Source organism: Dipteris shenzhenensis, chromosome 5 (genome assembly GCF_047967505.1).
Source record: "Dipteris shenzhenensis isolate YYH24624 ecotype China chromosome 5, Dip_SZ_1.0, whole genome shotgun sequence".
Classification (NCBI taxonomy): Eukaryota; Viridiplantae; Streptophyta; class Polypodiopsida; order Gleicheniales; family Dipteridaceae; genus Dipteris; species Dipteris shenzhenensis.
Window position 1 is genome coordinate 12927984 of NC_141600.1, and position 27117 is coordinate 12955100.

Below are 27117 nucleotides of genomic sequence, written 5' to 3' on the forward strand. Positions count from 1 at the left end.
CTTCGACTAGCACTGATGTTACGCAAAGTGGTGAGATGGCCAAGCTGGCTAATCTTATAACATAGTTCTCTGAATGTTTTAGGGATGAACTACCTTATGGGTTACCTCCAGAGCGGAATGTTTAGCATAAGATTGAACTGATTCCGGGGGCAGAACCTGTAAATAGACCTCCCTATAGAATGAGTTTTACTGAAGAGGCAGAGGTGCGTAGACAACTGGAAGAATACCTCAAGTTGGGGCAGATTCAACCAAGTTTCTCACCTTTTGCTTCACCAGTGATATTAAAGAAGAAAAAGGATGATACGTTTCGCCTCTGTATAGATTACAGAGTATTGAATAATATCACCGTTAAGCACAGGTATCCGATGGCTCAGATTGATGATTTGCTAGATACATTACATGGAGCTGTGATTTTCAGCAAGATAGATCTTAAGTGTGGCTACCATCAGATCCGGATTAGAGCCGAGGATGTGCATAAAACCGCTTTCAGAAGCAGGTTTGGTCATTATGAGTTTTTGGTAATGCCCTTCGGACTTACCAATGCTCCAGCTACATTCGTCATGCTTATGAACGATTTACTACGTCCGTATATCGGAAAGTTTGTAGTACATTTTATTGACGATATTCTAGTGTTTAGTAAAAGTATTACTGAGCATCGTGAACACCTGAGTAGTGTTTAGTACTTTGAGGAAAGCCAGTCTTTATGTAAATAAAAAGAAAACTATACTGTGTATGGTTAGGCTTGAATATTTAGGATTCATAATTACTCCACAGGCGGTAGAAATGGATCCAAAGAAAGTGGCTGCGATACTGACTTGGCCAATCCCTCAGAGTCTGACCGCGTTGCGATCATTCTTGGGATTTGTCCAATTTTATAGAAGGCATATCAAAGGATATTCCGAAATAGTATCGCCATTGACTGATCTGACCTCAGATAAAGTACCTTTTATATGGGGACAGAATCAACAAGAAAGTTTTAACACCATAAAACAAGCTGTGGTCACAGGACCGGTGTTAAAAATAGTTGATCCCCAGAAACCGTTGTTCCTGGAAACCGATGCAAGTGGCATTGCGGTAGGAGCAGTCCTCCTTCAAGAGGGAAGGCCAGTAGCCTTTGAAAGCAAGAAGCTTTCTCCCTCTCAAAGGAATTGGCCAACTCATGAATTGGAGTTGTATGCTGTTATCCATGCTTTGAAAACATGGAGGCATTATTTGTATGGTTCAGAGTTTTATGTGGATGTGGATCATGATACTCTGAAACATTTTTGTAAACAGCCTGACTTGAGGGGCCACCAAGCTAGGTGGGCAGAGCTCATGCAGGAGTTTAATTTAACGATTCGGTACCGAAGAGGAAAAGGTAACAAGGTTGCTGATGTGTTGTCTCGCATTATGCACAATATGAGTTTTACGGTATTAGAGAGTGCTCTAATGACCGAGATCAGAGAAACTCAAAAGGTGGACGAGTTTGTCCAGAGCTTATGGCCTAAAGCTCATGTGTTTAGACCCGGGGAAAACGAAAAGGATGACCTGGCATCCAGAAAAGGCCAAACTTATGCAAGATATACCATAAGGGATGGTATGCTAAAAAGAAATGGCAAGGTTGTAGTACCTAGTCAGAATGATTTCAGGCAGAGAGTCATTCGACAGTGCCATGATAGCCCATGTGCGGGACATCCAGGGGTCGAGAAGACATATGATCTCGTGAAGCGAGATTTCTTTTGGCCAAAGATGAAAAAGCATATTCATGAATATGTGACACGGTGTTTCTCGTGTCAGGTAAGTAAGGCCGAGCGGGTAAAGCCACCCGGACTTTTACAGCCCTTGGAAATACCACTAAGTAAGTGGGAGAGCATGTCCATGGACTTTATTGTAGGGCTGCCTACGACCCAAGGAGGGTATGATTCTATCCTTGTGGTGGTTGATCGTCTAACCAAGATGGCTCACTTCATTCCGACTAGAGAGTCTGTTAGTGCCCCGCAAGTGCCGGATTTGTTCATTAGACATATATTTTGTCTGCATGGATTACCTAGATCCATAGTGTCAGACAAAGATGTCAGATTTACCGATCATTTTTGGACAGCGGTATTTGAGATGCTAAGGACTGAGTTGGGAATGAGTAGTGGGGATCATCCTGAGACGGATGGTCAGACGGAGAGAGTCAACCAGACTTTAGAGGATATGCTGAGAGCATATGTGTCATTGAGGCAACATACGTGGGACAAGTGGTTGCCATTGTTGGAGTTTGCCTACAATGATAGAAAACATTCCTCTACCGGGTTCAGTCCGTTTGAGCTGAACTATGGTTATAGACCAGCAAATCCAACTATAGTTGGAGAACCTCAGAAAGTGCCTAGTGCCGCGAACTTTGTGGTTCAGATGCGGGAGATGCTAGCACTTGCGAGAGCTGATATCCGCCAGGCTATGGATAGAGCCAAGGTGTATGCGGATGAAAACCGGTCTATAAGAGTATTTAAGGAAGGAGAAAAAGCTTTTCTCAGAGTTCCTTCGCACTGGAAGTCGTTGACTTCAGGAGAGTGTGCTAAGTTATCACCTCGATACTGTGGGCCGTGGTTAATTCTAAAGAGAATAGGCAAGGTAGCCTATAAATTAGAATTGCCACAGGGGTGTAAGGTGCACCCGGTTTTTCATGTTTCGCGCTTAAAGAAATTTTTACATACAGGTGACTCACTAATCGAAGGTGTGGTTTTGTTTCAGGAGATAGAGGATAAAACCAACAAGAATCCTGGACCGAGGAACAAAGCAAATACGAAATCGGAAGATACCCACGGTGTTGGTTGCATGGCATGGTCGGCCTCTATCCGAAGCTGCCTGGGAATCCGTATACCAGTTGCGGAGAGTGTTCCCAGACTTTATCATCGAGGATGCTGATGTCTGAGGAGGGAAGGAATGTTACGCTCTAGCCGAGGTAGCATGACCTCGGAAGAATCAGTCGACATTTCCCTTAAAGGATCTATCTTTGTAATATATTTGTTTGCGCTTCATGTAAATGATCGGGAGGGAATTAATGTCAAGGTCCTAGGTGAGGGTTGATAGCACCAGACTAGGTGGATCTAAGGCTAAGGGCCTAATGCAAGGAATGTGCCTAGGGGCAAATGAATTAAAGCATCCCAAGAGAGGGGTGAAATGTTGCATTAGGAAGGCCCTATATGGATGACATGTGGCATCTAGATCTATCTAGGGAGATGGGGCTTGTTGAAGCTAGTGAGAGATGATAAGGAACTGTTCACGTATGTTTATGATTCGAATTCTCTGTGAGCTCTCATGCTTCAGCAGGATTTGGCTGGGTGGAATAACTCGGTGCTTCTCCCGTGATCTACAGTAGGAGACTAGAAGTAGTGTCTAACAGCTAGCCTCATTGCACATTGCTTCAGAGATCAATGTGTCAATTGGTTAAGCTTCTCGCTCTCTCTGAATGAATAATTCCCACTGCACACCCGCAACCACATCTATCTCTATGGATTTGTTCGACTCCTCCAGCATCTCCATCATATGGACCTTCAACATAAGATGATAGAAATTGGGGTCCACTGCCCTTTCCTAGGCAAGTTGAAGCCAAGAATGGACGAGTGGAGCCCATTGCTCCAATGGCGTTGCCCTTTAGGGGCTGCAAAATCAAAACTAAGATCTCTCGGGTGAGGGGATGCTCCTCCTGTACCTCAATGTAGCTCCAAGCCACCAGGCACCAAAACACTCTTGGGAGTAGTTGGCGTGGACGGGAAGTGCCTTAGAAGGTGAAATAAAGGAGCCAAGTCTATGGAAGATGCCAAAGGAGGACCTGGAGAGGGAAATCCCAATGAGGCTTGGAGGGAGCAGAGCATAGTTACGTGTTATAGGAAAGGGAATCCAAGGGGACATGAACATGAATGAGAACACCACATCACCGATGGTGGAGCTATTGAGGGCGAAGACTTCTAGAGAATATATATAAAATAATGATAATGGATTACCAAATGGCATACAAAAACAAGGCAACTAGGAAAAAACCCTGAAAAGGCAATCAATTGGCATCAAGTTGGGCATAAGCTGAAAATTGTCCTTTAGTACTACTCACTTTGCTCTCACCTTGCTACCTCGAGTGCACCCATCCTCTGTGTTTGAGGTCCCATTCTCCAAGGCTTTTGTTTGAGGTCTTATCCTTGCCGCTTGTCTCTGACAGGCCCAACATTGTTCAATTTCCTTGCCTTGACTATGGTCCAAACCCCCTCTGATGGAACAACCCATGGGGTTACCCATAGGGTTTGTGATTGAGGAGGTTGTGGCTCCGAAATTGTGAAGGCGAAGTCTTACTCCCTCTTACCCTCCTACTTGCAATCTGGAGGTTCCTAGGGGCAAGGAGAGAGGCGAGGAGGAGGGCATCTTGGAAAGCATCAATGATCCTTAGCCATGTGGCCCATTTGTTTGTACACATTGCCCTAGTAAGCTTGAAACCTCGATCCTCTAGCTAAAAATACCTCCATCAAATGTCTCTAAAGGTATCTCCTTTGGGAGGGTTCTGCCATCAATCGCACCTTCGGGACTCCATCTATTAAGCTACTATGGTCAAGGTCTTAAGGGCAGTGCTCGATATAGGACAAATACATCTATACTCCTTGGGGAGGCCTAGGAAGCAAAAAGAAAGAAAGAAAGAAAGTTTATTAAAGTCCTCAGAAGACTGATGGGTCTATGAGACTGTGAAAATCCTGATACAAGCGAGCTGTGAGGGTGGAGCTACTAAACGAGCATCCACACCAATGCAAAATGCAAAAAAATGCAGAATGGTAGTACTAAGTACTAAGTACAACATAGTCATGTCGATGGTAGACTACATATCAATCACATCATCATCATCAAGACATCAGGGGTGGATGAGGCACTGAAAGCATGAAGTCAGCGATAGAGTGATGTCGACCACTCAAGAGTGCGGTCCTTTGACATCTCCTGGTCATAGCTCTATTCCTAACAAGGGCTACGATAACCCCTGTCGGCCGTGCTTCGTCGACGCAAAACATGGAGGGAATATCCCCAAGTGTAATCTGCACTCCCGTCCTCTGTCTGAGCTGTCGAGTCACTAGCTCTGGGTCCATACTGTACTAGAAGGGAGGGAGTCTATCCATGTGGAGCCCTAGTCTCTCCCTGGGTAGGCACTCTGCTCTGCCGCTCTCGATACGAAGTCTATGTGAAGAGACCCGGAACTGCCCAATAGAGATCCTCAGTGAGTGGGGTTAGTGGATCTGCGTGTATCATGGTGGGTCAATGAAACCTTCCTTCGTGATATGTAAACAATGATCTCCGTAGAAGCTAAGCTTCACTAGGAGTTCGCTCGGTTCCAACTAGCTATAAGAGATCCTCACGGATTACCTGGTTGACATCGTGTGACTTGAGGGGAGAGAATGGAGCGTCCATACTGTACTGGAAGGGAGGGAGTCTGTCCATGTGGAGCCCCAGTCCCTCAAACCATCTCTCTGTGCGTGCATACCAGCATCTCTGGTCACCCCCTGTTGAGAGTGTCCTAGAGGAAGACAATGCTAGCCATGGCAGCGTGTTGCATCCGGAAGAGTAATCCCCATACTCTCTGACTCGGTACAAATATGTGATAACCTGAAATGCAGCATCTAGCTGTAATGGAGTGACCCAAACTCAGCCTGAATGATCTAGTCAGGAACAAATGGCTTACTGCGAATCATCCGTGATAGCATGAGAACGTGTAGCCGTTCCACCCACACCCACTCTGTATCCGATAAGTCTGGCCCCCAACAAGGGCTGCCATACATTCCTGCTGGGCGGACCAAGGAGTCAAAGAGCAGCCCCTTGGTCCGTGGATCCTGAAAATGCGAGCAGAAGCACTGCCTCTCTAGTCTGGCCAATGAAGCGCATCCTCTGCCCAAGCGTGCTTGCATCGTGAGTCTCATAGTCAAGATGGGTCCGGAGAAGACTTGACAACCCCAAGGTACGTGTATGATGAAACTATCTTAACAAGTGACCCATCAAACGTGAACCGCTCCTGGCGCATGACAGCTCGAGATGTATTGAAGATCATGAGACTCACAAAAGGACTGAAGTGCGTCAAGGTGTCTCTAGAGTCCCTTTGCAGAGAAAGATAGAAGAGCCATGTCATCTGCATAAAGCAATATCTAGATCAACTTGCTAGCAAGAGAGCAACCATCCCCTCCTAGTGTCTGCATCACTGTCTCGAGCTCGTCTATGTAAAGGCCAAACAGGGTAGGTGATAAAGGACACCCGTGTTTGACCCCAGTAGTGCTCATGATCTCATCTGTCCACCTAGATTCTGCTCGAACCCTGCCTGCGACTCTCTCGTAAAGTGCCATGACAGCCCAAATGATCTCCTGGTCATAACCCAAATCTTGTAGGCGTCGTATGAGGCGGGGCTCTCGAGACTGTGTCAAACGCCTCGCAAAAATCCACAAAGCAACAATAAACCCTCTGCTTCTGTGCCCTCGCCTCCTCGATGATACACCTGAGCGTGAGAACGTGATCCATGGTGCCATGATCACGTCGGAATCCAGCCTGTCCTACTGCTCTAATAAGTCCTCGATACTCCGCAAACCCGCTGACGTCGGAATCAAGCACTAATGCATAGATCTTGGATATAACATGTCCAATCATAATGGTCCTGTAATTCTCCGGGCTCATGGGATCCCCTGTCTTGTGGATGGGTGAAATAGTGTTAATAGTCCAGGTGCGTGGAAACCCCAAACAAACAGCTTCATTAAATAGCTTTGCTAAGATCGCGGTTAGGAGGTTAATCCCATATGCAATGAACTCAGTGCATAGCCCCTCATGATCCTTCGCTCGGCGATGATGAAGTTTCATTACAACATCCTTCACTCCCCCCGCAGTGAAGAGGGTACAGGATGTGGGGCGTGGCATATGTGAGAGGTCAGGGGCTGGCTGGTTTTGGATGTCATATAATGTGCATGCATAGCTATACCAAACCTGAGTGTCGGTGAGTGGTGAGGGGGACCGTCCCTCTAAAAATCTCTGCCAGAAGTCTTTAGAGTTGTTACTAAACAAAATGTTCAATAGTTCCTCCTCGTTCCGACGAACAAAATCTAGTTTCTTCCTATGTATCAGTCGACGATACTCGCATAGCGTGTCTGGTTCAGTCGGAAGGCTATTTTTGGTTTCGAATGTGAGCTGACGGCGTAAAGCCTTACACTCTTCATCGTACCAATTATTACAGGGTACGGTCCAAGGAGGTAATGGGCCTGTGGAGCGAGTGGTGTGAGGAAAAGCATGAAGGGCAGCCTCGTGTAGTGAGCGGATGATCAGGGCAGGACGGTCCTCTAATAGGGGTATGAAGTCAATGTAAGCAAGGAGTATGTACAAATGGTCAGAGTAAGTAGGTGAGTGGTCAAACGATCGAAGCGTATATCATGATAGGTGGAGTAAGGACTCAGTGGGGTGGAAGGTGCTGTGCAACGGCAGGGAGTGGAAATGCTAAAGAAAAGGTAAGTGTGATCAGCCCCTGGAAGGAAGAGGTGCTACAGTGAAATCGGTGATGCGTGATGTGAAGGCAAGGGATCCCATGTGGTAATCAGCAACGCTAGAACCTCCCACATGTGGGAAGCATATGAAACCACCCGAGGCGGGCCATCTGTTGAGACCATTATAGATAATGAGATCAACCATCCTGCCAAGGTCTAATAGGGCCTGCCCATAAGATGTGATTGGCCCTCGTCTGTCAGCCAAAACCTGTATCACACCTGCATCTTAAAGGTCAACGTCTAGCAGTAGAATGGAATCATCCCTGAAGTCAAGGAGTGGTACCTGACGGGCGCCTGTCCTCGCGTTGAAGTCTCCAACTAGGAGGACTTCTCTGCGGCTCGAAAAATCAACAATGGACTGATATAGGGCTGCAAATGGAGATGTCTAAAATCAACAATGGACTGATATAGGGCTGCAAATGGAGATGTCTCAGTCTCATCTCGAATATCTCTCGCAAAGTGAGAGGTCTCGGGAGGAAAGTAGCATACTGCAACAAACAGATCCCGGCTGTCTGTGTGTCGGATCCGGATCCAAAGAAACCTGGAATGTGTCTCTTTTTGCTCTACTGAAATGGTCCCCAAAAGGTTGGATCTGTAGAGACCTGCTACTCCTGATCCACGTACTCCGCGTGTGTCCCTGGTCTCATCTCTGTAAGCAGACTCCCACGTGTACCCACTGACTACTGGTAGTGGGTGCTTTGGACTTTGATGTGTCTCTGTGTAAAAGACTATGTCACGACCTGTATAGGATTCTGAGAAGTGTTAGATATCAATGCTTCACTCTCGTGTAACTACGCAGGAACCAGCTAACTCTACTTGTAAGCCCCCCCATATGAGGAGAAGGCATTTGAGTAGCTCGGTTATCCGGTAGGTCCTGGTTTGGACACCAGATGGGGGCCATGTGTGGCCTGATGGCTGGACGGCTTCAGATAGAGTTGGCACACTGCCAACTAGGCTACATGCAAGTGTGGGAAGGCATCCCATGACTGATCGCACTGAGGGTAGACGGAGCATTTCCCGGGGTAGCCCACTCTCGGGTTGCGGGGCCCATTTGGAGCCCCAGATGATCCCGGATGGCTCTGGGCCGAACGGAGACTGTAGTTTAGTTGCTCTATTTTATGCCACGGTTCTATCGAGTGGTCGATGGCGTGACCCCCAGTCGGCCGTTTTGGGCAGACTGGGTCGGTCACCCAATTGGGTCTAAGCGACTACGACTGGTGGCTATATAAGAGCAAGCCCGTGAAGCCCATCATCATCACTAGCTACAGCAACCCTGATTCCTTAGCATCCAGCCTCCGTCCTCTACTGTTTCCAGCACGCCATCGAAGCTCCTCACACAGGAGTGCACGACTGGGAGGTAGCGCCATCTATTGTATCAGTTCTACAATAATCCAAATTTTGATTCTCCATACTATCTGCTTTTCTCTCTTGCATACGAGATCCTGTTATCTGTTGAGCACAGACGTTGTATTGTTTTCTTATAAGAAGTTTCTTGGTTCTGACCATAAGGTACCATTACAGTTCCAAATAGTGTAGGATAGGGTCTCGAAGATCTGAGTCTCATAGACTCTGCCACCCTATGCGGGAAGGGGGGGGATGATACCCGACGCGGGCCTATAAGAAGTCATCCATCCCAGACTATTTCCCACTTCCCCTCCTTACGGGCCTGATCACGCTACTGTAACAAGGAGCGCCTCTCCTCAACCTGTAGTGGGGTGAGGTCCTCATCCATGGAGATCGTTGGCTGATCTCGTAAGAGTGACCTGCATCGTAAGACCGAAAGTCGTGCCTGAGCGTCATGGAACCGTATGATCAGGGGCTGCTTTCAATTGGGGTCTCTCCCCACCCTCCATGCCCTCTTGATCCTGTGCTCAGCTACACCCAGCGTAGTGGCCACGAAAGTCGTCGCATTTGTCATTGGCGTAGCCTCAGTGCGTGGGATCCCACGAACTCTGATGTTGAGAGCCTTACTGGCTCTCTGCTACTGCTGCTCCACGAGGGTAGCCAAAACGGTTGCCCTTGCGGGTTCCCGTCTAGCCACGCCGACCCATTTGGACGTCTCCTCAATCACCAATTGCACGCTCGCAATCTGGGCCTCTACTACCGGTGTGGTCCTTGTAACTGTACGAGTAGAGGAGAGCTCCTCCCTGAGCTATGAACCATGTCTCGTCTCAGCACCTGGATGATACTGGCTTGCTCCTGAATATGACGAGCCTACTCCTGAACCATCTGAGCCAAGAACCTGGCTTGCTCTGTAGCGGGTCAATCTGGGGGATCAAAAAGAACTTGTCCGAGCTGAAATTGAAAGGGGTGAGGTTTAAAAGTGGTAGGGTGTGGCAAGATAGTAGGCGGTGGTTGTGTAAGCTGAGTAAGGAGAGTGGATGCTTGAGGTACAGATACGGGTGTCTCAATGGTCCCAATCGGATAGGAGATGGAAGATGGAGTTAGTGGCGAAGTAATCCCAGTGGTATGAGGGAGCGGTGGCTGACTGAGAGGGAGAGGGGATGGGAAGGTCGAGAACAGTCATCTCCATATCATTCACTGTGAAAAGGTGGCACCAATGGATGAAGAAAACCAGATGAGAACAAGTAAACTGGAGCCTTGCTCCATTGACACGACCCTAGCACTCCTGAAACCTTTGATATTCAAGCAAACACAAGAACACACCAAACGTGAGGAATCTGAGCAAGCTGCTCACCACCCAACCATGACATCTGTCATGTGCACAGACGTGTACTAGGTACACAAGACTAGCTTTGGTAGCCTGAGGAGGCTTAGAGCTAGGCAGGCTTGATTCTCGGGTTGAGTGGCAAGGGTACGAACCAGCTAGAGGTCTTCGCTATTTTTGGTGCTTGGGGCCCGAGTCTATAAAAGGGGCCCAGGGGTTCAGTTCTTAGAGAGCCGATGGGAGCAAGTTTCGTTCCCAGGTGCTAGGTCCGATCCTGGATTGAGTCGCGGACGCGTGCCTGCATCATAGCGTAGCCCAAGGCCCAGCAGTAGATCTCAGGCTTCACAGCGCCACCTGGTGGTATGGGACACCAGGCTGGTTAGAATCTGGTTGGGAGTTCGTCCCAGTAGCTCAGCTCGTGGCTCGGAGGGGACATCTCCTGATTCGGGATCATATCCCGTAGATGTCATGGTTGGGTGGTGAGCAGCCTGCTCAGTTTCCTCATGTTGTGTGTGTTCTTGTGTTTGCTTGCAGATCAGAGGTTTCAGGAGTGCTGGGGACGTGTCAGTTGGTATCAGTTGCACGGACGTGTACTAGGTACACAAGACTAGCTCAGGTAGCCTGGGGAGGCTTAGAGCTAGGCAGGCTTGATTCTCGGGTTGAGTGGTAAGGGTACGAACTAGTTAGAGGTCTTCGCTATTTTTGGCGCTTGGGGCCCGAGTCTATAAAAGGGGCCCTGGGGTTCAGTTCTCAGAGAGCCGATGGGAGCAAGTTTCGTTCCCAGGTGCTAGGTCTGATCCTGGATTGAGTCGCGGACACGCGCCTGCATTATAGCGTAGCCCAAGGCCCAGCAGCAAATCCCAGGCTTCACAGCGCCACCTGGTGGTATGGGACACCATGCTGGTTAGGATCTGGTTGGGAGTTCGTGCCAGTAGCTCAGCTCATGGCTCGGAGGGGACATCTCTTGATTCGGGATCACATCCCATAGATGTCATGGTTGGGTGGTGAGCAGCCTGCTCAGTTTCCTCATGTTGTGTGTGTTCTTGTGTTTGCTTGTAGATCAGATGTTTCAGGAGTACTGGGGACATGTCAACATCTACGGGATGCGATCCCAACTTAGGAGATGTTCCCTCCGAGCCACGAGCTGAGCTACTAGCACGAACTCCCAACCAGATCTTGACCAACCTGGTGTCCCATACCACCAGGTGGTGCCTAGAGGCCTTGGATCTGTTGTTGGACCTTGGGCTATGCTAAGATGCAGGTGCGTGTCTGCAACTCAATCCACGATCAGACCTAGCACCTGGGAACGAGACTTGCTCCCCTCGGCTCCCTGAGAACTAAACCTCTGGGCCCCTTATATAGACTCGGGCCCAATGCGCCAAAAATAGCGAAGACCTCTAACTGGCTCATACCGGTTCATACCCTTGCCACTCAACCTGAGAATCAAGCCTGCCTAGCCCTAAGCCTCCCCAGGCTACCTGAGCTAGTCTTGTGTACCCCAATACACGTCAGATACCAATGTGTGCTAAGAACTCACTCCTGAGTTCGCTAAAAAACTTGGGAATGACCTCTGGAGGTTAGGTAATGTCTCCCATGTTGCATCCTCCGCAACACGATCCTTCCACTTGATCTTGTATTCCATAATAGTTCTATTACGAATCTGTCTTTCACGAAATTCAAGAATACTCTTAGGTTCGTGTGGGATAAAAGTCAAATCTGTAACTTCTATTATTTCTTGAGGAGAAACAAGTTGATCATTCGCACCCAGTAACTCTTTCAGTCTATTGACATGAAACACTGGATGTACTTTAACATCAGGAGGCAATTCTAGTTTATATGAAAGTGGTCCAATTCTTTTAATAATCTTGAATGGACCTCAGTATTCGGGGGATAATTTCAGAACCAAACGAGTATTTAGGCTCTTGCATTCCTTGGAAATACATAAATATACCATCGTGTCTTCAAAGTACTCTCTGGGTGAACGATGTCTATTAGCATAAAATCTGTCCCGATCTTGGGCACCTCTAATAGACTCCTTGGCAAACTGCAATGTTTCTTGCATGTCTTGCAAGAATGTCCTTGCAGCATCATTTTAAATTCCCTTGAACCCAACCACAACTAGTGACTTCGGTTGAAACCCGTACATAAGCATAAAAGGACTGTAACCAGTACTTGAATACTTTGCACTATTATAAGCAAATTCTATCATGGGGAGGTGATCTTCCCATGAAGACTGTCTCTTAGAAACATATGCCCAAAGCATATCTTCAACCAATTGGTTGACCTTCTCTGTACTGCCATCAGATTGTGCATGATCTGAGGAACTCATACTTAGAGTGGTTTCTAACTTCTCAAAAACAAGTGTCTAGAAGTTATTTGTAAACTTAGAGTCCCTGTCACTGACTATGTGCCATATAGCTTAAACAATTGGTCCACAAACTCGTGAGCTAATTGAACAGCTGATATGGTCGATCTAGTAGGTAAGGATCCAGCCATCTTTGTCAAACAGTCAACTATGACCCAAATGGAGTCATGACCCTTGCGCTTTCTAGGCAAACCGGTATTGAAATCCATGGAGATACTTTCCCCATTTATTACTCAGGATCTGCAATGGGTAATAAACCCGCACTTGTAAGGCATTCTGCGTTAGTAACCTGACAAACCTGGCACCCACCACATAGTTTTCAATAAATGCACGCATCTTAGGCCAATAAAAGGTATGTTTCCCCCTAGATGTCCAGCACTAGGAGCATCATGACACTCCCATAGAATCTTGGATCGAAGATCTGAAACATCAGGCACACAGATCTTTTCATTCCGGAATAGCAAGCCATTCCTAATCATCCACTGACCTCCCGCTGCCTATACCATAAGTGGCACAATCCGTGAGTCCTGGTCAATCATGGAGCTCCCATCCTAGACCTTTTGCCAATAAGAACTGAAATGACCATCAGTTGCGCAAAGCCCCCCTCAAGGATTGAAATAGGTCTGAGGATATTTTCGTAAATGACATTGCCTTTACAAACTTGACTCGACTTAAGGCATCCGTCACACTATTCATCGAACCCTTTTGATAACGTATTTCAAAATCAAAATCTTGCATTAACTCTGCCCATCTAGCCTTTCGTACCCTCAATTCAGACCTGTCACACACATACTTGATTGACTGATGATCTGTCAATACAAGAAACTTCGAACCATACAAGTAGTGTCTCCAAACCTTTAGAGCATACACAACTGCATATAGTGCTTTTTCTAGTGTGGGCCAACAATATTGGGTGTCATCTAGCTTTTTACTCTCAAAAGCTACACGTCTGCCCTCTTGGAATAAACCTGCCCCAATCGCAAAATCACTCGCATCGGCCTCTAAAACATAAGGCCGGGTAGGATCAGGTGATGCAAGAACAGGAGCCTCCTTGATAGTTAGCTTCAAGGTTTCAAAAGCCTTGTTCAATGCATCATTCCAGGAAATCGGCTGGGTAGATCTGCGTCCGCGACCTTTCAATATGTTGGTCAAGGGTACTGTGATGTTCGAATAATCACGCACAGACTTCGTAGAAAAACCGTAAATCCTAGGAAAGAACGAAGTTGTTTCACTGTCTGAGGGATGGGCCATTCCAAAACCTTCTGGATACGATCTAGATCAATGATCTAGATCAATGCTAATACCTTCAAAAGAAATCTTGTGTCCTAAGTAAATGATCTCTTCATAAAGAAGTCACATTTACTCATCTTGGCATAGAGCTTATGTTGTTTTAGAATAACTAAGACAATCCGGAGGTGTCCAATGTGATCCTCTAGCGTGCGGCTATATACCAAGATGTCATCTAAGAACACGACAACGAATTTGCCCAAATAATCTCGGAACAAATCGTTCATCATTTGCTGGAAAAGGTAATACGAGAAACTCGTAGTGGCCATACCTAGTTCGGATAGCGGTTCTATCTATGTGTTTAGCATAGATACAGATTTGGTGATAACCCGTACACAAATCAATCTTAGTGAAGTACTTCGCTCCAGCCAAACGGTCTATCAAATCATCGGAACGAGGAAGAGGCTATCGATTCTTAATTGTCACTTTATTCAGTCATTTATAATCTACACACATTCTCCACGAACCATCTTTCTTCTTTCGTAAGAGGATAGGTGCACCCTAGGGTGATTTACTTGGGCAAATATAGCCCATATTGAGATAATCTTGTAGCTGTGAAGCTAACTCATCCTCCTCGAGTTGGGTCATCCTATATGGTGGAATACTAATAGGTTGAGCCCCAGGTACTAAATCTATGCAATGATCTACTGCCCGTTCTAGAGGTAAACCTTCCGGTAGTTGAGCATGGAATACATCCATGAAATCATCTAACAACGTTCTCAATTCACGGTGTTCAAACATGCTTAAATCGAGGGCAGTGGTGAATTCACTGAAGACAGTCTTCATAATCAAATCATCGTAGAGACCCTGGTCGTCCCCTACGTGGTAATCCATATCTTGATCACCCTCAGTGAAGTTGGGTTCTACAGAATCGGCCATGAAGAAAGCGGAGTAAAGGAAGTCCTGAAGGCCAAATTCGAGAAAAGGGCAAGGTGAGGAAAGAAAGGACAGCAGTGGAGTAGAATCCAGGAGCACGCAGCAAGCAGCGAATTGCCACAGCTTGCATCAAGATGTGGGGGCGAGCTGACGAATTGGTCGGACAGGAGAGGGGGGTCTCTTCCGTACTGACAACTGCAGTGAACCAGCCCTGGCTGATGGGATCTACTCGAAGATGGCAGATGATGAGATAGCTTTGCGCACACGGGGGTCTTCGAGCTGGTGCGTGAGAGATGTTCGCCAAGATAAGGTGCCATGCACCGTGGCTTTTTTTTTTGAAAGCTTGCGCTCCCAAAAAGCACACCCCTACTTTTAGTAGGGCTGTTGCTTTTTTAAATCTTTCCCAGCCCCGAATATCGTCCAGCCCAGTCCTGAGAGACTGGCATTTGCTGCGCACTTCTGCCATCAGCACCCGCTCACTTGTGCTCACCCCGAAGGTTGGACGCAGCCTTCCATCGCATCCCAGCCCTTAGCTTTCCCTCTGTCAGCTCGCTCCTACTCCTTCCCTTGCGCCATCCTCACAAACTTCGATCCTCTCTTGAGATCTTTCCTACCTAGCGACCCTCCTTTCAGCCTCTCTCCCACTCCTCCCTACCTCCCTCGAATTCACCCGAACTCACACACCTCTCTTCTATCCCAATCCAGACAACCAACAACCCTTAAACGATGAACCAACAACACTGGTAGGGCATGTACATGAATTTTGGAATTTGAGGCATACCTTGAGAAAATCACGTCCAAATTTACTCGTAACAGAGATTCCTACCTCAGGAGTTGGCTCCGATACCAACTGACATGACCCCAGCACTCTTGAAACCTCTGATCTGCAAGCAAACACAAGAACACACCAAACGTGAGGAATCTATGCTCACCACCCAACCATGACATCTACAGGATGCTATCCTGAATCAGGAGATGTCCCCTCCGAGCCACGAGCTGAGCTACTGGCACGAACTCCCAACCACTCCTGACCAGCCTGGTGTCCCATACCAAACCTCAATCCAGGATTAGACCTAGCACCTGGGAACGAGACTTGCTTCCCTCGGCTCCCTGAGAATTGAACCTCTGGGTCTCTTATATAGACTCGGGCCCAATGCGCCGAAAATAGAAAAGACCTCTAACTGGCTCGTACCCTTGCCACTCAACCCGAGAATCAAGCCTACCTAGCCCTAAGCCTCCCTAGGCTACCTGAGCTAGTCTTGTGTACCCTAGTACACGTCAGATACCAATCCATGCACATGACGTCCATCATGTTCGAGGAGCTAAGTTTACAATAGGAAAACTTCCTTCCCATAGATGGTGACATCTTGAATGTGGTCCAGGGATAAACCGCCTGGACCCAATCTCGGGCTTGTTGTCGCGTGGGAGTCAGGCCTCATGACTGCTAAATCCTAGAGAGAAAGATAGCTTGTGCATCTGTTGTCTGTCCGGAGGGTAAAGGATAGTTTGAATGATTGATGTTGTTGAGGGCATTGCCATGTGAACCCTTCTATCCAGACTACGTGGTCACCTTTTGAATCCGAGTCCCTTAGTCAAAAAGAAAACCGACACTTGCTAGCTTGAAGATGAAGAAGGCAAAAACGAAGGGCACGAAGGGGGGATGGAAAGGGAGGAAAGGAGGGATGCAAATAAGGAAAAAAAGGGGGGGGGGGGAGGGGGTTGGAAAGGCCCCTTGGATGGGTTGGAAAGGCCATTCAAGCCTTGGTGCAACGGAAGCCAAGCAAGGCATGGTCTAGGCCTTGATTGGGCCCAAAGTTATGTGCTGTGCAAATTCCCTAGTCAAGCCCTAATGTCCTCCCAATATGGGTGCTCATAGGTAGGGCATGTACCCTTTTAACATTGGTTAGTAGGATTTACTTTTCAATTCTTTGTTCTCACACTAACAAATTGTAGGGTGAGAACAAATTTGGAAAAATGCAATAGGAGTTGTTGACTTCAACCCTTTAGGTACCTTGAAAAGTTGTAGAGCATGAGATGGCTAGCGTTTTTGGAAAAACCATTTCGGCTGGTGTAGTCTTTTGAGTCTTCATACACTTGTAGGTGTTTATTGAACGATTATTGGACAAGTAGAAGAATAACAAAGAGAATATAAATTATTGATTGATTCCTTCAAGCACATTGAAAAGTTGTAGATAGGTTTTCGATGATTAAAAAATACAAGTTTTTCATGTAGGCCTTTGGATTTTAAACATGGTCATTGTTTGGTTGCTTGGTGATGTTCATTACTATGTTCAACAATTTTGCTTCGAGCTTCTATATGCCAATGCAATAAAGATGGAGAGAAGAGTCATTGTAGGGAGACAACAGCACAACACACAATGCTACTATGTAGATCTATTAAAGAAAAATGAAGTATCTATACAAGTGAAATTTGGGCTCGATCCCGTATGTTCATGTGTCATATCAAGGCGCACACTAATCCATGACTATTACAATGGTCCATGAGACCGTAAGTTTGTAATTCTTTAAAGTACAATATCAATCATTAGTGGATTTTAATTAGTTATACATTGTCCAACAATCAGAATATTTCTCAACCTTTTCTAGCACAAGCCACACGAGCTTTGATTGTCATCAAAGACTCAACACACGGGTGTTGAGTCGTGCTATGATGATGATAGTATCACTCTCCAATAGCCACCACCAGAGCTCTACCAGTTACTCCATGCTTTCATTCAATGCCTTTAAAATGAAATTTTCCATCATATGCTGAGGAAGGTGTAAGTCCTCCAGCTAGAATCGTGCATATTATTGATAAGAACTAGGTTTCGAGGTGTGGAGGTCTTGTTGAGTATTAAGGATGCCAGATGCTCTGTTTTGGAGAATGCAAGTAAGGGAAAACTCTTAAGGTGCTAATGAGAACATTGCTCTCTATGAACAGCCAAGTGTGGCAATATAGCCAAGAGTTGGCCATATCCAAGGGTCGAATGTGTGAGTAGGAGAGTGAGAGCTGAAAGCAATAGTTGCAATAGAAGAGTGTAGTACAACTGAAGAGTGGGATAGGTTTTGTCTAAGTGACAAAACCTTATCCTTCACTAACCGTAGTTAGTGAACTAACTGTGGTTAGGGGGAAAAATCTCTAAAAAGAGGGAAAAGTGCCCCTAACATTACATTGGTCACTGCTGAATTATAACAATAATTCTAACACCCCCCTGCAGTGCCAATGTCATGTACAAGGAAATGATCAATCACCAAAAGGAGATAAGTTCAGGGCACCGAAACGCCTCAAACTTTTCACGTGGAAGTGCTTTGGTGAAAATGTCTGCAACATTGTCATGTGTTGACACATAGATCATACTGATCTCTCCTGCATGCAACTTCTCTCTGACGTAGTGATAGTGAACCTCAATGTGCTTCGTGCGAGCATGAAACACAGGATTCTTTGCCACTACAATAGCACTCTGACTATCAGTGAGAATTGGAGAAGGATCCTCCAATGAAAGATGAAGATCAGCAAATAAACGACGCAGCTAAACACATTCAACTGTCGCTGTTAAAGCTGCCTTGTACTCAGCTTCACATGAGGAGGTAGCCACTGTAGACTGTTTCTTGCTTAACCAAGAAATACAAGCTTTGCCCAAAAAGAAACAATTGCCAATTGTGGACTGCCTAGTGTCATAGTCTCCAGCCCAATCTGAGTCACTGTAGGCATGCATCTGCAAGTCACCCCCCCTGGGAAACATCAAGCCAAAAGACTTTGTACCTTGCAAGTAACGGAAGATGTGTTTTACAGCCTGCCAATACATAGTCTTTGGGCTGTGCATGTATCTGCTCACGTGAGAAACTGCAAACTGAATATCAGGTTGTGTATTGCAGAGATAAATGAGGCATCCAACAGCCTGACTGTAGAGTGTGACATCAATTGATTCACCTGCATCATGCATTGTAAGCTTCAGCCCCGGCTCCATGGGAGTAGCTATGGGCTTACAATCCTGCATGTTGAATCTGTCCAAGAGTTTCTGCACATACTTGGATTGAGACATAACGATGCCACTTTTCTCTTGAGTGAACTGGATCCCCAAATAAAAGTGTAGCAGCCCCAAATCTGACATGTCAAAAGTGGTCTGCAATTCAGCTTTAAAATCTGCAATATTATCCTCATTTGACCCTATGAGCAGTATGTCATCTACATAAGGAATGATGACTAAAATATCCCCCCCATCCTTCTTGATGTAGAGGGTGCTCTCAGTTGAACTATTGTGCAGCCCCTTGCTGGTTAGAAAGGCATGAATTTTGGCATACCATGCACGTGGGACTTGTTTCAAGCCATATAAAGCTTTATTCAGCTTGCATACTTGATGTGCATTTCCTGAAATTTCAAAGCCCGGAGGTTGTTTGACATAAACCTCTTCCAACAAGTCTCCATTAAGGAAAGCTGTTTTAATGTCCAACTGATGAACATTCCATTCAAAATTTGCAGCCATGGCTATAACTGACCGAATAGTTGTCATTCTGGATGTAGGAGCAAAAGTCTCCTCATAGTCTATGCCCTTTTTCTGAGCATATCCTTTTGCAACAAGCCTTGCCTTGTACCGATCAATGGACCCATTTGGCTTTCTTTTGACTTTGAAAACCCACCGTGTACCTATGGCATGTTTACCTGGTGGCAAATCGACAACTTCCCATGTCTGATTTTTTTGAATGGACTGCAATTCATCGTGCATGGCATTCATCCAATGCACATTATCCTGTGCTTCTTCAAATGTCTCAGACTCCTCCTCATCAAGAAGAGTACTGCATAAGCTGATTTAACTGAAAGAGCTCCCTCCATGTGCCTTACTGCACTATGAGTTCTGCCAGGTAATGGAGCATCAATTTTACTCTCCCTAAGAGTTTGTAACAGCCAATTTGGAACTATTTTTGCTGCATGTATATCTGCAATTTCTTGCTGAACAACCTCTTCCACTGCTTGTGGAGGTGGTAAGACATCCTGTGGCTGAATCGGAGCATGTGGAGGTATCTGTAAATTGTGATTTGCTTCAGATATATCAGCAGGGGAACCCAAGGCAATGGGTAGTAATCCCTTAAAGACATCATCGGAAGAAGTAGGCAAATCAAATTCAGCTTGAGTGTGAGCCGAATTTTCTGAAAATATAACATCTCTACTGACAATAATCTTGCGTGTGACAGGATTGTAGAGATGGTAGCCCTTGCTTTCTGCACTGTACCCAACAAAAATGCATTTGATTGCCTTATCAGACAACTTATGCCGAAACTCAACGGGCACATGAGCATATGCAAGGCATCCAAAAACACGAAAATGATCCACAGAAGGCTTTCTCCCTTGCCAAACTTCATAGGGAGTCTTGGTCTTCAAATCTTTTGTGGGAGCCCGATTCAAAACATAATGGGCACACATGAGACCTTCAAGCCAAAATTTGTGAGGCAATCTTTTGCTTTTTAGCATGCATCTATCCATCTCCATAAGAGTACGATTTTTCCTCTCAGCTTTGCCATTTTGCTGAGGGGTTAGCCTCACTGTAAGCTGATGTGCAATGCCCTTGTCTTTTAAAAATGCATCAAAATCTGCAGACAAATACTCCCCTCCTCTATGTGTGCGTAATGTTTGTATCTTGAGTCCTGATTCATTTTCAACCATGGCTGCAAAGTGTTTGAAAACCTTCTGATTTGCGTTTCAGCCCATAAACCCAAGTGTAGTTAGAGTAGTCATCTATAAAAGTGACAAAGTAAAGATGACCACCCAATGATGGAGTCCTCATGGAACCACAGACATCACTATGAATAAGCTGTAATTTTCGAACAGCTTTTACTGATCCATCCTTCTTGAAAGGAAATCTGTGCATTTTACCAAGAATGCACCCTTCACAGGCATGTGGAGGAGGTGTTTCAAGAGGAGGCAGTGCATCAACCATAGCATGTTTTTGAAGTGTCATCAACCTGCCATAATGCATGTGTCCATATCTGGCATGCCATAACTCCGCATTCTGCATAGCAGCAGTAGGAGTGGAAACTGCAAGAGCATGTGCTGGTCTTTTCTCATACATGTCAAGCTGAAAAAGACCACGTAACAAAGTGCCAGACAATCTCAAGGTATAGTCAGTCTCTCTGTCATGGACTGCACACTTGTTCTCTTCAAAAATGACCTGAAATCCAGCTCGGTTAAGAGTGGACACTGAAAGTAGATTTTTTGTGATACCAGGCACATACAAGACATCAGAAATTTTGAATGTTGAGCCATCAATGGCTGTAAGTTCAACTTCTCCTGTACCACGAACTGAATAGGAGGAGTTGTTGGCACATGTGACCTTTTTACCAACGGGAGGCGGATGCAGAGATGTGAAAAGACACTTCCTGGAAGTGATATGCTTTGAGGCACCGCTATCAAAATACCATGTATTTTGTGTCTCATTGACACTGAAAGCTGATGCATCCTTGGAAGAATCATAACTGCATGTCAGAAAAGCATAAGAGTCATCATTACAAGTGGCTGTAATATCCGGAGCAGCCAACTGAGAGTCTGAAATGCAAGACAAGAAGGCATAGTCGTGCTCCACAAAGTTGGCTGTAGCTTGCTCATTGTCAGATGCATGAGGAGCTGAATCTGAAACAGCTATACTGGAGCTGTTTTTCTTTTCTTTTGCAAGCCTCTTCTTGCATTCTCCAATGTAGTGACCTGGCTTTTTGCAGTAATGACATATTCCCTTCTTCTTGGGCTTACCTGCATCACCCTTAGCCTTTTGAGAAGGCTGTCCTGAACCACTGGAAGGCTGATTTGCTGATGTCTTTGCTTGTCCCTTTCCTTTAGGCTTGAATTTTGAAAGCATGGCATGTTCACCTGCTCGTGAAGCCATGTTTTTCCTGGTCTGCTCTTCCTGCAACAGAAGTCCTATCAACTCCTGAAAATTGAGAGGATTTGCACCCCCCCTCCATGACAAATTTAGCGAGGTATGAAAGCTGAGATAAGACTCAGGAAGAGAATTCGGAGTAGTGGTAATCATCTCTGAATCATGAATGATCTCATCAATATTCAGCAATTGGTCTCATAAATCCTGTAGCTTTGTGAGGTGCACTGACATGGAGTCACCCTCTTCCATATGTGTATGAGACAATTCTCTTTTCAAAAAAGACACCCTGGCATCATTTCGAGCTGCATACATGCTCTCCAAAATATCCCATGCTACCTTTGAGGTCTTACATGACCGGATATGCGGAATGATGAATCTTTTCACTGAAAGAGAAATACACGACAAAGCTAAAGCATCACGTGAATCCCATCTCTTTTGCTCTGGAGTGGTAGGTATAGCTGCACCAATAACTTGTCCTGCAGCTGTACCCTGTGCACGACCTCTGCCTCCTCCTTGCTGGGGAGGGGTATTAGGTGCCACATTTGCTGGCCGGATCTCATCCCCATTTACATAGTCCCACAAATTACGGGAAATCAGAATGTTGCATACCATAAAACTCCAGAGGGAGTAGTTGGTACCATCCAGCTTATCCTCTTGTGAGAGACCACTGAACTGGAAATCATTCTGATTTTGCTAGGCCATGTCTGAGAAAGAAAATACAGCAAATGCAAATCTGAATTCCCTTGCTGGGAATGGAGTGCACAATTCCCAAAAAAATACAGCCAAACACTGGCTGAAAATGCAACTCAAATCTCTGTAATGTCTCTGTCAGAAATCTGCCAGAGCATCCAATCTCTCCCAAAACCTACCAAAGGTGCTTCAAAACACTTACAGAAAGGCAGTGTGAACTGAAACCTGCAAAATTGCTCTCCCAACACAAAAGCCCCAATTTGTGGCTTGAAATTGCAACCAGAAAGGGGCAAATGGTCTAAAAGCCCCAAATGTTGCACAAATTGCTCTTTGCCTGCAAAATCCCCAAATTTCACTGCAAAATTGCAGTGTAATTGCAAAAGCCCCAATTTTCTGCAAGAAATTACACCTGAAAGGCACAAAGCCCCAAAATTTTTGCAATTCTCTGCAGTAAATGCAAAGTCTGTCCCCAAATACGGAATGCCCCAAATTCTTGCAAGATCTTAGCCAAACAATGGCTCTCTGCGCAAATGCCTATCACGAAACACCTTCCAAAGTCCACCTGCAATAAAAAAACATGCAGAAAGTACGGCCTCTTTAGATTGTACGGAACTGACAGTACGTAACTGTCAGTACAAAATCCGTACAATGTACGGACTGTACGGATTTCTGTACGGATGTGCGGACTGTGTACAGCTCTTTGTACGGATGTATGGATTGCTGTACGGATCAGTCGATGCAGATCTGTACGGCGGCTGTATGAAACAGGTATGGCTGTACAACGAAGGTACGGTTGTACGGGCTGGTGCAGATGTACGGGGCTGGCGCGTTGTACGGTTGTACGGGCGACGGGCTGTATGACGATGTATGGAGTGCTTGAGCTCCGTGAGCTTGTACGGACCTGACGGCAGGAGCTGTACGGTGGAGGAGCTGGTACGGCGCAGGAGCTGAGTACGGCGGTGCAGGAGCTGTACGGGAGGACTGTACGGACAACAGGCTTGTACGGACGGGCAGCGATGGTACGTGCAAGTCGTACAGAGCAGCGAGCTGTTGAGCTTGGAGCAGGGAGCTTGCGAGCAAGGAAGCAAAGAGCAGGATCTTGCTGCTCTGGTACCAAATGTGAGTAGGAGAGTGAGAGCTGAAAGCAATAGTTGCAATATAAGAGTGTAGTACAACTGAAGAGTGGGATAGGTTTTGTCTAAGTGACAAAACCTTATCCTTCACTAACCGTAGTTAGTGAACTAACTGTGGTTAGGGGGAAAAACCTCTAAAAAGAGGGAAAAGTGCCCCTAACCTACTTATTACATTACATTGGTCACTGCTGAATTATAACAATAATTCTAACAGAATGAAGCATATCTTCCATTGCGATGTTGGCATGTTGACAACTCTAGAGCGAATGCATAAGACAATTCACTTGCAGAAACGATGAAGCCACATATTTTTACAGGTTTGAAAATTTCCCATACCCTGAGCCTGGACTCAGTAGCAGCAACCAGCATGCTGCACATGGGAGGAGGCTGACGAAGCATAGGAGTTATTCATCACACAAAGTTTCAGCTGAGGTATGGTATCATGTGGCACGTTGTAAGGTCTTCTCCTCCTTTTGCAGATGGAAGTACTTGAAGCATTTGTTTTCTCCCCCTTTTTTTGCTTTGTAGCTCAAGACAAGGTGACATTTTTAACAAGAGCAAGCCATATGTTTGATTTTGACTACATTGCAGGTCATAGCTGAAAGCAAAATCTGCAAGGATGGTGCTTGCTTTGTTCTGGGCGTATATGGGATGGTCTAAAGATGGTCTGTGGTTATCAATCAAAGAACAAGAAGTCAATACTCAGCAGCTTATGAGCGTTGCTGCAAGTCTACTTTATGGAATTGTGGCTCTAGTAATGGGCTTTGTAAATAAGGTGTGTGATACACCAATAAATTTCAATATGATGCACTTTAACTTCAAATTACATTTTGATGAGGTCCATTTGTGGATAAGATCTGACTTTTTCAACAACCCTTGTTTTCTTTCTGCACAGGGAATTCTTCAATTATGGCCATACTCAAATACACTATTGACATTACAAATGGCTGCTTCTGTAGCTATTGTCTATATCGGGAATTATCTCAAGATACTGCATGTGAGGCCCCTTCAGCTTAGTTCAGCAAGAAATCTTTTTCCAGTTGTGTTCTTTTACAATGCCAATGTAGCTTTTGCCTTAGCTGGACTGCAAGCCCTGAATATACCCATATTCAATGCTTTAAAACGTCTGACACCAGTCCTGGTAATTATAGGAAAATATGCATTAGGTGATGGAATCCCATCCAGACAAGTGCTTTTTTCTGTGGCAACAATTGTGGTTGGGTGTATAATTGCTGGGCTTGGAGACCTGAGCTTTGATCCACTTGGCTATCTCATGGCTCTGACGAGCTGTGGATTGCAGTCCACCTACCTGGTTTTAGTTGAGAAGAGTGGGAAAGAGCAAGGTTACAACTCGCATGAATTGCTTCTTTACAATGCAGTGTTGTCACTGCCAGTGCTTTTATTGCTTATTTTATGCTCTGGAGAAGGACATGCTGCCTTATCTGCATTCAATGAACAGATGAAGTTCTCAAATTTCTTTCTCGGGCTTCTTATTTTCTCTTTGGTCTTGGGATCACTCCTTAATTATTCATTGTTCCTGTGTACCTTATGGAACTCTGCGTTGACTACCACCATTGTTGGTGCAATGAAAGGCTTGATTTCTACTGTAAGTCCTCTTTTCTATAGTGGGAAAATGATTGCCACTGCAGAGTGTATTCTTTTAGTTTTTGGGCACAGCTAAGTACCTTGGTTTCCTGACTATACCTTCTTTTCTTTTGTAGTCTGTATGCTAAATTCTTGTCCTGTCTTTGCAAGCTGCCCTCTATATAGCTCTGACTTGTTTATGTCTGAATTTGATAACGAAGGTGCTTGGGTTCTTTGTCCTTGGCGGAGTTAAAGTTACACTTCTGGTAGTCCTTGGTGTTTTCATGAATACAGTAGGAGGAATATCATATGCTGCTGTAAAGTACAGTGAGAAGCAGGGAAGATTGACCAGTTCCCCTAATATTGGCAGTGCAGAGTCAAAAGGACATCAGTCAATTCTGCCTACACAAGTGGAAAATACAGAAAGTTCTTCCACAAGATAACACATTGTTTCTAGCGTGACAATTATTGGCACTTTTGGTAGCTAGCAAGGCATATTGAAAGTCTAGCTATTTCTGTGATAACAGGTTCCCAAGATTCATTATGAATTTCTGCTTGGGTTATGCGCGCACTTCTAAAGGGTAATAAATCCAATGCTGCACCTAGCTCTATATTGGTAACTTGCTGCACATTTGATGCTCACATCTTGGAAAATCTTCCTCTTGAGCTTTTTGGCTGGCCAGCTGTAACTAGTCATGGCTTCCAGACATGTTATAATATAAAAGCTGTGGTAAGGAAATGATGTCAAATCAGACATGAATAGAATGGAAAGATGGAGAGTATTTTTCTGGGCTTGAAGAGTGGCAAAGCCAAGATTCAGTGACAGCCATGGTGGATCTCGTCACATGGACGAATTTACAAACTTTGATCTTACACAGTTACCCTCAAAACAAGGTTCCAGGCAAATGCACATTTTGCTGACTCTTTTGAATTCTTTAAACAGCATTCTTTATGGTTCCATTTCACCACAGTAGTGGTTTTGGGGTACCATTTGATTTTGTATCAGATTTGAACTTTCATCAGAGGTAATGTATTTATCGAACTTATTCAATAGACAGTATCTAACTGCAGACTACATCTCTTCCCACTAAGCGATGGCAAGTAGCAGAGTAAACTCAATGTATACTTAGTCACCAATCTTTCTGAAGTCACGAAGGTTTTTTTTTTAAAATTCGTGAAACTTCACACATTGTGTTGTTAGTCACTGTGTATGTTTCTGGTGTAATTTAACTTCTAGTTGTTCTGATCAAGGCAAGGCGATGTCTGTGTGGGTGTATTCTTTTGGCGGAAATACGATCGATCAATCTTGCTATTTAGCTAAAAAGTACCCCATTTTACTATAAAGGAAACTCCTTTCAAAACGAAATACGCCTCGGAGTCCCTTTGCATACTTGTATCTAGTGAACAAGTTTGCTGACAACCTAAGTTTGGCAGTGTGGAATTCTTTTGGAGGCTTGTATAATTACTTATATATAGCCTCATGATTAAGGCAAAAAGGAGTATTTCCACATGGAGAGGCTGCTTAGAATTCTGATGTCAAAGAGGGCGTTTCTTTTTCCGGGAAGTTATTGACGCTTTCTTTGCATGGGTGGGGGAATGTAATGAGTATTGGTTTTGAGGGCTATGGATCTATATTCAGGGTGTGCCTCCAGGATTTGGTGTTGGGAAAGGCTGAGCAATCTTACCTCACTAGCTCTTTTAGGCTTGCTCCCGACATTAGACGGACGGGCTTACCAACAAAGATTCAGCATCAATGCAATTTGACACCTTTATGAGGTCTGCTCAAAGACATGTCTTTCATGTGTGCAATGAATGTGTTAACTTACCTTTGTTTTGGATCTCATGGAAGATTGATCCTTGATTGCAAAGGTTAAAATATCCTGCATGTAGAAAAACACTCTGCATTCTAAAATAAAATTTGGGGGGGGGTATCTTCAAGGTTGCCAAATTTCTGGAGTAAGAATAAGGAAGGCCTTTCCTCAATGTGCACTTGATTTTTTAATGTGGAATACTTGTGCATGATAAACTGCTTTTTGCTTTGTATGATAATTGGTGTAAGTTTGTTTCCAAGGCTTCTTCCTTGGAAAAGGTTTTTGGCAATCAGCTTATAAAGTTGAACTGTACTCAGTAGTTTGCATAAGCA

General features: G+C 45.2%; 1 protein-coding gene across 2 annotated transcripts in view; it reads left to right on the top strand.

Annotated features, from left to right (window-relative positions):
• Positions 1–26064, top strand: part of LOC147901637 (UDP-galactose/UDP-glucose transporter 7-like) — a 48305-nt gene extending 22241 nt beyond the window's left edge. Inside the window, exons 2-5 of one of the 2 annotated variants that reach the window (XM_087375072.1) lie at positions 23708–23822; positions 23982–24165; positions 24286–24996; positions 25196–26064. In XM_087375072.1, coding sequence (XP_087231198.1) covers positions 24010–24165; positions 24286–24996; positions 25196–25417 — 1089 coding nt within the window. In that variant the 5' untranslated portion in view covers positions 23708–23822; positions 23982–24009 and the 3' untranslated portion in view covers positions 25418–26064. The remainder of the gene's footprint in view (positions 1–23707; positions 23823–23981; positions 24166–24285; positions 24997–25195) is intronic. The other variant, XM_087375073.1, reaches the window with a different exon arrangement.
• Positions 26065–27117: the final 1053 nt, after the last annotated feature.